Genomic DNA, 14,409 nt, shown 5'->3' on the forward strand with positions numbered 1-14,409 from the left:
GCGGTAACCACTTCCGGTGGCGCGCCCGCCTGGCACGTGCCACCCGGCTGCATGATGACGACGGTGGGGTGCCGGGACAATAAACCCCTCCCGCCGTTCCCCAGCTCCGAGTACTGGGGATCCATTCTCCTTGTATGACATTACTCCATAAATGCAGGGGTTTTACGTGCCCCTGCAACACGGGTGCAATTTCGGGGTTTTCCTTCCCCTAGACCAGTTGCCTGCCAAGACTAACGAGCCCGCTCTGCCCGCGCTGTAGGGTCCTTTGGGCATCACGAAAGAGACCCTCCAGACCCTGGATAAAATCTGGCGACAGCTGCCCATCCAGGAGTATTATGGACGCTCTTAGTCTGGCCCCTCTGTACAGACCTCTCCGGCATGGTAGAACCTGCCAGGGGCCGAAGCCCCCCTTTTTTTTTTTTTTTTTTTTTGACGAGGAGGAAATCCATCATGGATACCATGACCCTCGGGGAAGGGCCAGGGTTATGCCGGACTCCTACCGGCTAAAACCTCCCCGGGTGGCGCTGCGAAGGGACTTGGGTCGGGGCCCCGGTGCCGCGTAACTGCTAATCGGGGCCCCGAGTCCAGGTTTGCACCTTCTGTCCCTGAGGGCGGGGCGGGGGAGGGGGGAAGCCGACCCGAGGGTCCGCTTCGACCACCGCTCCCCCAGGGGAAAGGGGAAGCCGGCCCGAGGGCCCGCTTCGACCGCCGTTTCCCTTTCCCACCCCTCACGCCTCGTCTCTTCGGCCGGGAAGGCAGAAGCCGGCCGAGGCCCGCTTCACCACCGTTCCCGACCAAACGAGGCGCCGCCAGTACACGTTGTGTGGCTGACTGACCCACCGTATCAGCCAGCCACCCTACGTTGGGAGGGTTAGTTGAGGCACCGGGAGTCCCCGCCCGGTGCCCCACCCTCCCGCCCGGCGGTTGCGGGGAGATATACTCCCCTAGCCGCCGGGCTCTCCCCACCTCCGCGGAGGAATGGGGCGGGGGGTCCTAATGACCCCCCTCCCGCAAGCCGATTTACTTATCGGACCTGCTATTGAGGGAGGGAGAGGCGTTTATTCCGATGGTTCGTTACCATCGATAGGGGCCGAAGCCCCCGCCGGAACAGCTCTGTACTTCATCGGGACACGCAAGCTCCCCCACCACGACAAGGTGGCGTCCACGGGGGAGTGATGGATTTCCTCCTTCTTTTTCTTTTTTTTTCAGGCAGGGGAAATCCATCATGGATACCCCTGCCCCCTTGGGGAGGGGCGGGGGTTAGGTCGGACTCTTATCGACTAAAACCCCTTCAGGATGTCTACCTGTCGGACTGTGAGGAGGGGAGTTAGGCGAACTGCTACTGCATTCCCTCCCCAACCCCCTGACCCCAGGGCTCTATTCCAAGAGCCCCTCGCCTTCTTGTACCGCACCCCCTAACCCTCTCGGGAAATTAGTGGGAGAAGTGCGGTCCCCGGAGGGTATCCCTGCCGGTTGGCCTTCTGGTGTCACCTTAGAGGAAGGGGACATCCACCCTTCCTCCTTACCCCCCCTTTCCTTAAGGAAGCAGGGGGAGGATTTTGGGGAGGTGGGCCCGATCCCAAACGGGTTCCCCACTTCCGCCTTTACCCCTGTCCAATCATTAGGTGGAGGGGCGGGAGGTGTCCTCCCCGCTCCCCTACTCCGAATGACGGAGCCTGGCCCGAGGTGGCCGAGGGAGGCGCCGACCCGTGTAGGCCGCGTCCTCTCGTCGTCCGTTGCCACCTCGGGTCCGCTTCCGACTCCCCCTCCCCCGGGGGAGCGCCGGCCCCGGCGTCCTCTCCGACGGTGCTTGCCAGGCTGGCGCCTCTACTCGGCGGCCTCCTTCTGAGAGATTACCTCCCCGCAGAAGGAGGTCGCCGCGTCCCACGCTCTCTCGCTCCCGCACATAGCTCGCACCAGGTGCGGGAGAGCTCCCCGCCTTGGCAGTCCACCGCCCCGAGCAGGACCCGGCGCTGCTCCTCCCATTCTGTGCAGGCGGCTAGGGTTTACAGCGCCGTGTCCTCTTGCTTGGGGCAGTGGTGGCACCGAGCGGTGGGCTCCTTCCTTATCCGGTGCGGGTATCTCCCGAAGCATCCGTGCCTGGTCAATACCTACACCAGGTGGGAGGACATTCCACGCCCCCTCCTGTCTGTCATTTCCGACAGACAGAGACGGACAACCTCGGCCGTTGCGAGACCGGACCCACGGGGATCGACTAACAAGCCTTCCCACCGCTCCCGGGTCCGGTCTCTGGCCTGGGTCATCAGGCCCTTCAGGCACTTGGCTATCAGCTCTCCCCCCTCGCAGAGCTCCTTCACTCGCCAGTAGAGAATCCTTCTTTCCTCGGCGAGCAGCTCCACAGAGGGGGAGCCGGCCAGGTCGCCGCCATGTACGACACGGTGCGGAACTCCCGAATCGCCCTGATCATTAGGGGCCTGAGGGCCTGCCTCAGCTGCCTCTTGGCCACCGCAGTGGCCAGCAGCTGAGGAGCCCATATAGGTACCCCGTACAGGGCGATCGAGAGAACCGCACCGACGTACAGGCGGCGAGCCTGCCATACTGGGCCCCTCTGGGCGCGCATCAGCCTGGACACGGCCAGGCCGGCTTTGCTCACCCTGGGGGCCAGCAGCCTGAAGTGTGGGCCGAATGACCACCGGCTGTCCAACGTCAGGCCGAGATACTTCATCGTCGGCTCGACGCGGACGTGGACGGCATCGACTTGGACCTGGGACTCCGGCGGCGCACCTCGGCTGCCGTCGTGAAAATACATGGCTTCAGTCTTGAGGGGCGCCACTTTGAGACCCAGGTCTCCGATGGTTCCCACCACCGATGCCACTGCCACCTCCGCGCGGAAGAGGGCCTCCCCCCAGTTCTCCCGTTCGGCCACAACTAGCGTGTCGTCTGCGTAGCAGACGAGGTGGCAGCCGTCGGGGAGCGGAGTGCGAAGAACCCGGTCGAAGCCGATGTCCCACAGCAGGGGGCCGAGCACCGACCCCTGTGGGACACCGCGCTCCATAGTGCGCCAGCCTTGAACCCCGCCTTCTTTGCCGAAGGCGAGGTCTCTATCCCCGAAGTAGGTGGACATTATCCGCCGGAGATAGACGGGCACCTCGAAGTGCTCGAGGGCCCATCCTATCTTCGGCCAGGGCAGGGTGTTGAAGGCATTTGATATGTCTAACGACACAGCCAGCAACACCCTGCCCCTTATCTCCACGACCGCCCGGGTCAGGTCCCGGACCCACTGGATCGCATCTAGTGTGGATCGTCCGGGCCTGAACCCGTATTGGCGGTTATGGAGGTCCAGCCCACTCGAGGACATGTGCTGGACGGTCGGCAATGATGCGCTTCAGCATCTTGCCCGCCTCGTCCAGCAGGATGGATTTCCTCCTCGTCACAAAAAAAGGTTAATAAAGACATTAATTAAAATTAATAGAAAAAGAGTGAAAACAAATAAAGAAAAATTAATAACTGTTATAAATGAAATTAATTAAGGTTAATAAAGGTTAATAAGGGTTAATAAAAGTTAATAGAGGTTAATAGAAATATTCCCCCCCTCCCTCACACGAAGGGGGCTAAGCCCCCCCTTTCACGGAGGAGAGAGCGGGTCCCAACCCAACGTCATGTGTATATGCGGGGGTAGGGAATTTGTATTCCCTCCCCTGCACTGTTAAATACATATGGGGGACCTGCTCTCACGAAAGGGTAGTGGGAAGGGGAGGTACCGGAGGGATCTCCCATTTCAAGGCGATGCAGGGCGGGATGGGGGGGATTCAAACCCCCCGCTCTGCCTAAGAGAAAGAGTTCCCGAGGGAGTGAGACGGGCCTACATCAAGGACCGTCTCCATAAATTCCTCGGGGAGGGGGGTGAGTTGTCCGGGCGGGGGCCCGGCCCTCATTTCGAGGTGGGAGGTGGCGTGCCGGTGGGGTGGTTCCCCAACACGCCACAGTTAATTAGATGAAGGGCACCACGTAAAATGGGGCCGAGGCAGAGTGCGTCCCCCCCACATGCCCACGCAGACGGGGGGGCGCGCGCTCTTAAAGGTCAGGGTTAGGAAACCAGTGGAGGTTTAGTGGGTAAACCCTCCGTACGATTAGTACCGGGGGGGGAGTCCCACATAACCCGTCACTCCCCCCGGGGTGGCGGGTATGCGTAACGCATTACTCCACTTAAAAAAAAAAAAGGTTAATAGAAACATCCCCCCCGTGGACACCACCTTGACGTGGTGGGGGGGCTTGCGTGCCCTGATGATGTACAGAGCTGTGCCGGCGGGGGCTTCGGCCCCTGGCAGGTTCTACCATGCCGGAGAGGTCTGTACAGAGGGGCCAGACTAAGAGTGTCCATAATACTCCTGGATGGGCAGCTGCCTCCAGGTTTTATCCAGGGTCTGGAAGGTCTCATTCGTGAGGCCCAAAGGACCCTACAGCGCGGGCAGAGCGGGCTCGTTAGCCTTGGCAGGCAACCGGTCTAGGGGAAGGAAAACCCCGAAATCACACCCGTTCGGCAGGGGACGTAAACCCCTGCATTTTATAAAAGAATGTCAAGGACAGGAGAACACCTTCCGGTACTCGGAGCCGGAAAACGGCGTGAGAGGGCGTACAGTCCCGGCCCCTCCACGTCGGCAGCATGCGACGGGCTGGGCGGCGCGTGCCAGGCGGGCGCGCCGCCGGAACTGGCTACCGCCCGCAGGGAGGCCCTCCAGGACCGGTTGAGGCCGAGCGTGGGTCGCATGGGCCCACCCTCGGCTTTCGCCGGTCCTAAGAGTGCCAAAAGACGGAAGCGCGAGGCGGAGGAATCCGCCTCGCAACTGTGGCGGGACAGGGAGATACACTTCCCTCCCCTCGAGGACGTTAGTTCCCATCGGGAGGAGGGGAGTGCAGTTCCCTGCACGCGTGGGGGAGGGGTCGAACATCTGTCCGCCACGCAGAAATGGGAGGAGCTCTTCCCGGGGGAGGAGTTCCCTTCTGTCGAGGACGAAGAGCCCTCGGCAGGAGGGACTCCTCTCCATAACGCGCGGGAGGGAGGAGCCAGGGAAGGGCGTACGGGGCGCCACCAGTGGGGCCTTCCGCCCGTGCGGAGGCCCGCTGCCGAGGAGAAGAGAGAGAGGTTTCTGGCCGAACGGGACCTCGACGGAATAGATTACGTGAGGACCGTTCGGGTGGATCCCTCTCTGAGGGCCGCCAGGGGTTATGGGAAACCCCTGGAGGACCTCAACGAGGAGTTCAAGGAGAGCCTCCTCTGTATAGAGGAGGCTCTCGAAGATTATAGGAGGCAGGCGAGGGAGGATGGCCCAGATGGACGACTTGGGGCCCTGGAAGTGCAAGTACGGGGCCTCAAGTACGAAATCGCCCGCATTGGGCGGCTGCTGGAGAGGCTCTTGCCTTCTCCAGCAGCGGCAGCTGCGGGCAGCGGGGCCAAACCCTCCCGCCCCCCTCCATGGCAATCGGCGGCCGAAGAGGAGGGGCGTGGCGGGTGGACAACCGTGTCCACCCGCAAGGGAAAGAGTAAGGGAGGGAAGAGGGAGCGGCCTGACCCTCCTTTGCCAATGGGTGGAGGAGCCGCGAAGAAGGCAGCACCTCCTCCCATAGGAGGGAAGGCAGGGGGAAGGGGACCCTGAAGAAGGGACCCCCTTCGCCCCCTAAAAAGCCACAAGTAAGGAACCCCCCGCGCAACCCGGTCGTGACAGTGACCGCGTTGCCGCGGGGTCCCTCCATTACGGAGGTCATGGCCAAAGCCAGGCTTCAAGTCGACTTGCAGGAAGTTGGCCTGGAGCCGGGCAATTTTAAAATAAAACGTGCCAGAAACGGGGGGGTCATCCTGGAGATCCCTGGCCAGGACGGTCGGAATAAAGCCGATCGCCTGGCTAGGGATCTCCAGGATGTTTTGAGCGGAGACGCGGTGGTCTCCAGGCCGACGAGGAGGACGGAGCTCCGCATCGTTGGACTGGAGGACTCCGTGACAAAGCTAATGGTGCGGGCCGCTATCCTGAAGGCCACAGGCTGTCCCCCGGACGATCTCCAGATCGGGGAGATCAGGAGATCGTCCGGGGGACTAGGGGGGGTTTGGGTACGGTGCTCGCTGACACCGGCCCAAAAATTGGTTAAAGCCGGGGGGCTGATAGTGGGATTGGGTAAAGCCCAAATTAGAGTACTGGAGGACCGGCCCCTCCAGTGCTATAAGTGCCTGCACTATGGCCATATGGCGGCGACCTGCCAGACCGATAACGGTCTGGCAGGCCGCTGCTTCCGGTGCGGAGGGGCCGGTCACGTGGCACTGGGGTGCAATGCTGATGTGCGGTGCCCCCTGTGCCAAAAAGAGGGGCGGGATGCCGGCCACCGTATGGGTGGCCAGGCGTGTAGGGCGGTCCCCCGGACTGCACCGAGAGGGGGGGTGCCTCCTCCTCGCAAGAGGAGGAGGAAGAAAAAGAAGGATGCACGCGGGGAGGTTGCGTCTGGTGCCCAGCTGCAGCCTCCCGGCAATGCTGCCATTGAGGCGGATAAATCGGTCGCCGACACAAGCCGGACCGATGGGGAAGGGATGGGGGCGACGGAGGCTGGGGATATCCAGCCTCCGCCGCCCACGGATCAGGCAGGGCCAGGGGCGGGTGGAGCGACGGCCGCTCTAACTGCGCCGGACCCTCCTCCGGCGGTTAGGCCATAGGGGGTCTCCGAGGCGGCGATGATGGAGGTTGAGGCCTCAGTCTCCCTCCTAGCGGAGGCGGGGTGGGAGGAGTGGGGTGGTCATGAGCACGAGTAGCTCTCCCCACCCACTCCCTCACCCCAGGCCCATGAGATCTGCCGGTGCGGTAGTGGTCTCGCAGTGCTAGAGACCCCCGCACCGGGACCCATGGGCCAGGAAGGAGCGGTCAGGAGTGGGCCGACCCCTTGTGGGAACACCCCTGACTGCGTTAGGAGGGACAGCCTCCCCCCCCAGGGTGTGACCCCCGAATCCGTTGTGGTACGGAGGAGGGAGCCCTGGGGGGGAGGCCCACCCCCCGGGGGGTGGGTGCTGCATGTTCCCTCTCGGTTCCTCACCGAGGGGGGGGTTTGGGGGGTCCCAAGAGTCCCCACACACCTTTTGGGGAGGATAGTGACTGAGCTATCCATCCCCGATCTCCCCCCCAAGGCCTGGAAGGGAGGTAGAGGTGGGGGGGCAATATGCCCCCCCATAGGACAGGGTTAGGAGGGAGGGGGGTGTTCCCCCTTCCCTCACACGAAGGGGGCTAAGCCCCCTTTCACGGAGGAGAGAGCGGGTTCCCACCCAACGTCATGTATATATGCGGGGGGAGGGAATTTGTATTCCCTCCCCTGCACTGTTAAATACATATGGGGGACCTGCTCTCACGAAAGGGTAGTGGGAATGGGAGTTACCGGAGGGATCTCCCATTTCAAGGCGATGCAGGGCGGGATGGGTGGGATTCAAACCCCCCCGCTCTGCCCAAGAGAAAGAGTTCCCGAGGGAGTGAGACGGGCCTACATCAAGGACCGTCTCCATAAATTCCTCGGGGAGGGGGATGAGGTGTCCGGGCGGGGGCCCGGCCCTCATTTCGACCCCTTTGGGTGGGAGGTGGCGTGCCGGTGGGGTGGTTCCCCAACGCGCCACAGTTAATTAGATGAAGGGGCACCACGTAAGATGGGGCACCGTGGCAGAGTGCGTCCCCCCCACATGCCCACGCAGACGGGGGGCGCGCTCTTAAAGGTCAGGGTTAGGAAACCAGTGGAGGTTTAGTGGATAAACCCCCCGGACGATTAGTACCGGGGGGGAGTCCCACATAACCCGTCACTCCCCCCGGGGTGGCGGGTATGCGTAACGCATTACTCCACTTAAAAAAAAAAAAGTTAATAGAAATCCCTCTCTGGGTGTCGCCTTGTCGTGGCGAGGGGGCTTGACGGTCGGGGATCCTTCCCCGGGTCATCTGGACTTTGGTCGCTCGGATGTTCCGGTGAGGGTGACCCGGCTGGACTAAGTACACCCATAGATGATGGATGGCCCGATGAGCTGTGGGGCTGTCCACTTAGCTGGAGATCTCGATCTCCGGTGAAGAGGACTCCCTAGCGAGGGCCATCCATCATAGGACGCTCTCGGAGGGAACAACATCCGTCGGCGGGCGGAGGTGGGATGGGAGCCTGTCCCCTGGGTTCAGGGGCGGGCTCTGTGGGGGGTGTGGAGGTCCCTCTCTTGGGGCCAAGTCCGTGTTGTAAAGTGTGTCCTCCGAAAGAAGTGAAGTGAAACCGTAGTGCGGACGCTCGGGGAGCGCTAGAGGGTACAGTGGTTAAAACAGGGGTTATGGAGATCTCCTGGCTGCGGTATAGTACACGGGCCCGGGCCGGCTCAACCAGCCTGACCTAGCTGCCCGACCATGTCGCGAAAATCCCGATGATGTAGTGCCGATTGGTGATCGGATGGGAACATGCAGCATCTAACAGGAGGCACCGCCGGGGCCACTGGCAATCTCTGGGCAGCTGCAGGCTTCGGTGGAACGACACTTCGGAAGGTGGACTCGCACCCGGCACGGGCGACTTTTTCTCTCCCGCTTTCTTCTTCCGTTTCATACTACCCTTCTTCTGTTCTTTCTTCTTTTTTCTCTTCTTTTATTCTTTCTCTTTCTCTCCCCTACATACACACATACACACACATACACGTACACATACACACGTGCGCACGATGGACGGCCCGATGAGCTGGGGTGGCCACTCTGCTAGAGATCTTGGTATCTGGCGGAGGGGACACCCCAGTGAGGGCTATTCATCGTGCGCATCCCACCACACACACACGCGCACGAACATACACATGTACACACACACGCACATACATGCACGCACACATACAGGTACACATACACATACACACTCACACATACACACACACATACAGAGTCACTCTGACTCTGACGTACCTGAAGACGAGCTTAGGGAGAGAAGGACAAAATGGAGAAAGTAACTAAAGGAAAAACTGGTGAGAAAATCTCCTCACTTTTGGGCCTTCCCAGCCCATTACCTTCCCAGGGGTCTAATAGAGACCCTATTGCACCGGGAAGATTTTTAGGCGCCGGCTCGCAGGACCCTGAGGGGTCCCTAGCACGCGAGACTGTGCACAGGGGGGAAGGGGTAGACACCGGCCCGCAGGATCCTACGGGGACCCTAGCACGCGAGGCCGAGTGTATGGGGGGGAGACCTGGACCTGTCTCCTCTAAGAGGAGAAGGTCCCGGGTCAGAAAGGAGGAAGATGAGGGGGAGACAGCGGAGGAAGACGACCACCAGTCTTTGCGCTCACGTTGCTCCTCCGTGAGCATGTACCAAGACGCCTGGATGCTCGAAGACCTGGAGGATAATGGGCCGAGGGAGAAGGAGGAGGGAGATGACGAGGCAGATACCATCATTGTCGCGGACTCCCCGCAAGAGATGACAATGTCGACGATAGAGCGACGGCCTCGTGGTAGACCACCCACCACTGGCGAGTACATAGGTGTGGGAAAAGACTGGGAGAAGAAGAGGCTGATGAAAGCCAGAATGAAGGAGGCGGAAAGACGGAGTAAGGAGAGAGAGGGAATGGAGGACAACAATCGTTTTGAAACCTTCTTTGATGGGAGCAAAGGCCCCAACAGCTCCTCCTCTTCCTCTAAAGCGGGCTCAGAAAGGGAGAAGAGATCCCTAGATAGGGAATCCAAGATGGACCCGACGAGGAGAAGTACTCAGGACTTGGTTGAGGACGTCAACAGGTCGATGGACAGTGTTCTGGGTGTTGCCAAGAAATCGGGCAATTTGAAGGGAGGGTTTATTAGAACCCTCAAGGACGCGGCGACGATGACGGTGGAAGACGTGGAGGAGCTGCAGCGCCGCGTGGAAGTAAAGGGCGACCTGGCTGGGCTCCTGATTGAGAACGCGAAGTCGTCAGAATGCGGACCTCCAACGAGAGGTCGTGGAGCTGAGGGAGATGGTGGAAGCCCTCAAAGAAACGGTGGAGGTCCTGAGGAACGGTATGACCACTTCTACACCACGACATATGTCGCCGGTGAGGATGGAACAACGGGACCCGACCGTCACATGCGCCGATGTGACGACGGAGGTGAGGATGGAGGTGGAGAGGATCCAGGAGGGTCTCCGCCTCCCGTCAGCGGAGAGGAAAAGGAGGAGGGAAACGGACGATTCGGGGGAGCAGCCGTTCGCTGTCCCGAGGAACCCCCCACCAAAGAAGAGAGCTGGCGGGAGGGGAAAGGGAGTGCACTCATAGCTCCAAATGTGAGCGAACTCATCGCTCCAGCTGCGAGTGTCCCTTCCCTCATGGATCTGGCCAAAGAGAATAGGGAGAAAAAGGGAGCAACGGTTAGTGCACTCGACATTTGGGGAAGAATCGAGGTGTTCATCGATGGAAAGCTCGAGGCAATCCGGAAGGAGCTCAAACCCCAGCAAGGGAAGACCCTGGGCCCCAAAGTTGTAAGGGTGGAGAACATAGCTCCACCTGGATCAAAGAGGGGGGTAGTTAACACTTCCCTCCTAAAGCAGAAGGCAGAGGAGGCACAGGTGGCGATGAAGCCGCCTGTGGCTCCAAAGAGAAAAAGAAAGAAAGATAAGGGAGGGGACGCCAAGGCCACGATGGAGGAGCCTCTGAAGAATCCCCTCCCCAACGCCAAAGAAGCCAAGAAGCCTCCGTCAGCCCCCTGCGGAAGGGGGGAACGTGGGTGGAGGTAGTGGGACGGAGGGCAAGAAGGGAGGTAGCCAGAAAAGCCCCCCCGGCTCCCCCTCCCAAAGTCAGTAAGGCCAAGAGGAGGACGGCCCAAAAGGGGGACAATTAGCGGAGCAGAAGACCCGCCTCCCCCGTGCCCCGCCGGCGTCAAAGATTACGCTGACAGTGCCGGCGGGATGCGAGTGGACACTGGAGCGGGCCATGACGAAACTCAGGGCCGAGATTGATCTCTTGGCCTTGGGGATAAGCGGCCTCCGCCCCAAAAGGGCGGTAACCGGGGCTCTCATCTTAGAGGTCCCTGGGGAAGGAGGGGCTGAGAGGGCCCAAAAACTGGTCCCTCTCATGGAGGCCGCATTAGCGGGATCAGGTGTGAGGGTCGCCAGGCCCGTGAGGCGCGCGGAGTTGCGCGTCACGGGTCTGGTGGAAGCCACCACCAAGGAGGAGGTGATAGAGACCCTGGCGAGGGCCGGGGGGTGCCCGGGGGGGGAAATACGAGTCGGGGAAATCCGGCGCCCCCCACTGGGCTCTCCACGGCCTGGGCCCAGGTCCATTGGCGGCGGCGAGGAGGATCGCTGCCGTCTCGGAGGAGGGAGCTGTGTGTGGGGTGGGTGATAGTGCGAGCCGACATGCTCGCCACCCGCCGCCTACAGTGTTACCGCTGCCTGGAGATCGGGCATCCCAGGCAGCGGTGCCAAAGCGCGGTGGACCGGAGCGACCGCTGTTATCGCTGCGGTCAGCCCGGCCACCGCGCGTTACGTGCACGGCCTCCCAAAATGTCCGCTGTGTGTGGACTTGGGAGGCCGCAAACCATCGGTTAGGGGCGCAGAGCTGCGCCCCAGCGCCGAGAAAGAGAAGGGCGGGTGGGCCCCAAGGATGGGGCCCAGCCAAAGAACCCCCCGCCAAAGCCAGAAGCTCTGGCGGGGGGAAAAGAGGTCCCACGGGGATCCATTCAAGCGGAGAAGGGGGGAGGCCCCCATAAACCCAAGGCTCAATGATGGCGGCATTGACCGCCACCGCTGAGCTAAAGATAGTGCAGGTCAACCTCAACCACTGCGCGGGGGCGCAGGACCTTTTGGCCCAAAACCTCGCGCGGTGGAGGGTTGGCCTGGTGGTCGCCGCGGAGCCGTACTGCGTACCCAAAAATGGGGTGCGTAGCAGGTGCGGCGCCGCGGCGATCTTCGCGAGGAACATGACGCCCAGCCTCACGTTCAACCGCGTGGCGGCTGGGCGGCGGTAAAGTGGGGGGAGCTTACCGTGGTGAGCTGCTATGTCAGCCCAAAGCTGAGACGGGCGCGTTCGAGGGATACCTGGGGGCCCTGAGCTTATAGATCGGAGCTTGCGCCGGGACCCCAGGATCCTAGTCCTCGGGATTTTAATGCCAGATTTTAATGCCAGATTGGCAAGGTGGGTGACCCCGGGGGCAACGTGCGCGGCCCGATACTGATGAGCTGGGCGGAGGGCCTGGGGCTTCGTCTATTAAACGATGGCTCCGGGCCCACGTGCGTGCGGTCGCAGGGGACATCATATGTGGATGTCGTTCGCATCCCCTGCGGTCGCCGACACGGTGATCGGATGGGGGTCCTGGACGAGGAGACGCTGTCTGACCACCGGTATATCCGGTTGGTGGTCTCCTCGCCCGGGGGCGGGATCCGGCGCCGTGCCCGCCCAGAGGGCAGCTCGCCGCGATGGGCGCTTCGGCGCCTAGACCGAGATGCGCTTGGGGCGGCTGTCGTGGCGGTAGCTTGGTCCCAGAATATAGAGGGACCATGTCGGGACGTGGAGGAGGAAGCGAAATGGCTCCGGGGTGTCATGGCCGACATCTCGGATGCGGGGATGCCCCGGACGGGACGCGCTCCTCCGCGTCGGTCGGTGTACTGGTGGAGCCCGGAAATAGACAGTCTCCGGGCTAGGTGCAACACGGTACGCAGCCGGTACGCCGACGCCCGCCGCAAACAAAGTGGCGGGTCCGACACCGCGGCGACGGCGGCACTTGGTGAGGCTTATCGCGAGGCGCGACGAGGCCTCACCAAGGCCATAGAGGGGGCCAAGGCGAAGGCCTGGGCTGAGCTCCTGGCGACATTAGATGCTGATCCATGGGGGCGTCCATATAAAATGGTGCGGAATAAACTCCGCACCTGGACGCCCCCAGTTACGGAAATGCTCGACCCCCAATTTCTGGGGGGCGTGATTAATACCCTTTTCCCGGTGGTGCCGGGAGAGGGGACTCGCCCTCCGGAATCGTCGGACCTGACTGATTGGTCCGACGAACTGGGGGTCACGGAGGAGGAGCTCGCCGTGCTGTGGATCGGACGGGGCTAAGGGACACAGCCCCGGGCCCCGATGGGATCCACGGCAGGGTCTGGGTCTTGGCCCGAAGCGCACTCGGTTGTCGGCTCAGGCGGCTCTTTGATGCCTGCTTGAGCCGAGGTAAGTTCCCCCGGCAGTGGAAGGAGGCCCTTTTGGTCCTCCTCCGCAAGGAGGGGCGGCCCGCGGATCAGCCCTCCGCGTATAGGCCGATCTGCCTGCTCGACGAGGTGGGCAAACTCCTGGAGAGAGTTATTGCCAAGCGCCTCGTCGAGCATCTGTCCCGTGTTGGCCCTGATTTGGCGGAGAAACAATTCGGGTTCCGCGAGGGGCGGTCCGCGGTTGATGCGGTCAACCGTGTCCGCTCGTGGAGGGAAGGGTCTCCCGGGGGGTGTGGCATTGGTGATATCGTTTGATATCGCCAATGCGTTCAACACACTCCCCTGGGAGCGGATAAGGGAGGCGCTCCAGTATCACGGAGTGCCTCTCTATCTCCGCCGAATAATCGGGGATTATCTGCGGGCAGGTGGATTACATATCCAGGTAGAGACGGCGTTATACACCGGCGGAGGGTGTATTGCGGGGTTCCACAGGGCTCAGTACTCGGGCCTATATTGTGGAACCTCGGATACGATTCGATCTTGCGGGCCGCCATGCCCCCGGGCACGAGCGTCGTCTGCTACGCAGACGACACATTGCTCGTTGCCTCGGGGGCCAAGTGGCAGGATGCATTTGTCAATGCGGAGGTGGCGGCGGACAGACTAGTGGCACGGATTCGCGCCCTGGGTCTGCGGGTGGATCTTGGCAAAACCGAGGCGCTATGGTTTCATGCGCCTCGGTGCCGGCCCCCGCCGACCCACGTTATGATTGGTGAGACGCCGACCAGGATGGGGACCGAGCTAAAGTACCTGGGTCTCTTCCTGGACGGCAACTGGTGCTTCAAAGGGCATCTCGATCGCATGGCCCCCCGAATTACCGGGGCATCGCGTGCCTTGGGCCGCATGCTCCCGAATATAGGGGGGCCCGGAGAAGTTAAGCGCCGCCTATATGCCGGGGTGGTCCGTCCATGGCCCTGTACGGGGCCCCCGTGTGGGCGCGCGACCTTGACGGGCCGCCTCGGGGCAGGAGGAGTGTCCTCTGCAGATGGGGCGGCTTATGTGTCAAAGGGTTGCGCGCGCATACCGGACCACCGCGGCGATGGTGGCGCACGTCCTTGCCGGGGACCCATTTGACTCCAGGCGGAGATGTACGATGATACATATCATCGTGCAAAGAAAATCCGCCTGGGGGGGGGACCCCGGAAGACAGGGAAAAAGCGGTCGAGAAAATGAGGACCAGGCCGGCGATCAATGCTGAAAAGATGAAGCAGCAGCTGGCGAGGTTCGACCAGCCGATCGTCGGGGCCATCCGTCAACACTTCGAGG

General features: G+C 61.8%; 1 protein-coding gene across 1 annotated transcript; it reads left to right on the top strand.

The window, feature by feature from the left end:
* Window positions 1–10,882: 10,882 nt before the first annotated feature.
* Window positions 10,883–13,000, top strand: LOC112589129 (uncharacterized). Its single transcript, XM_025301238.1, has 2 exons — window positions 10,883–11,125; window positions 12,077–13,000. The coding sequence occupies exons 1-2, from the start codon at window positions 10,883–10,885 to the stop codon at window positions 12,998–13,000; spliced, it is 1,167 nt and encodes a 388-aa protein (XP_025157023.1).
* The last annotated feature ends 1,409 nt before the right edge of the window (window positions 13,001–14,409 follow it).

Source organism: Harpegnathos saltator, unplaced genomic scaffold, assembly GCF_003227715.2.
Source record: "Harpegnathos saltator strain DR-91 unplaced genomic scaffold, Hsal_v8.6 scaffold112, whole genome shotgun sequence".
Taxonomy (NCBI): Eukaryota; Metazoa; Arthropoda; class Insecta; order Hymenoptera; family Formicidae; genus Harpegnathos; species Harpegnathos saltator.

What these genes read in the sequence shown, in the direction of transcription:
- LOC112589129 (XM_025301238.1), top strand. Translation starts at nt 10,883, where the DNA reads ATGACGAAACTCAGGGCCGAGATTGATCTCTTGGCCTTGGGGATAAGC. An exon ending in AAGCCACCACCAAGGAGGAG is followed by an intron (nt 11,126 to 12,076) that starts GTGATAGAGACC and finishes TTTTAATGCCAG; the next exon opens with ATTGGCAAGGTGGGTGACCC.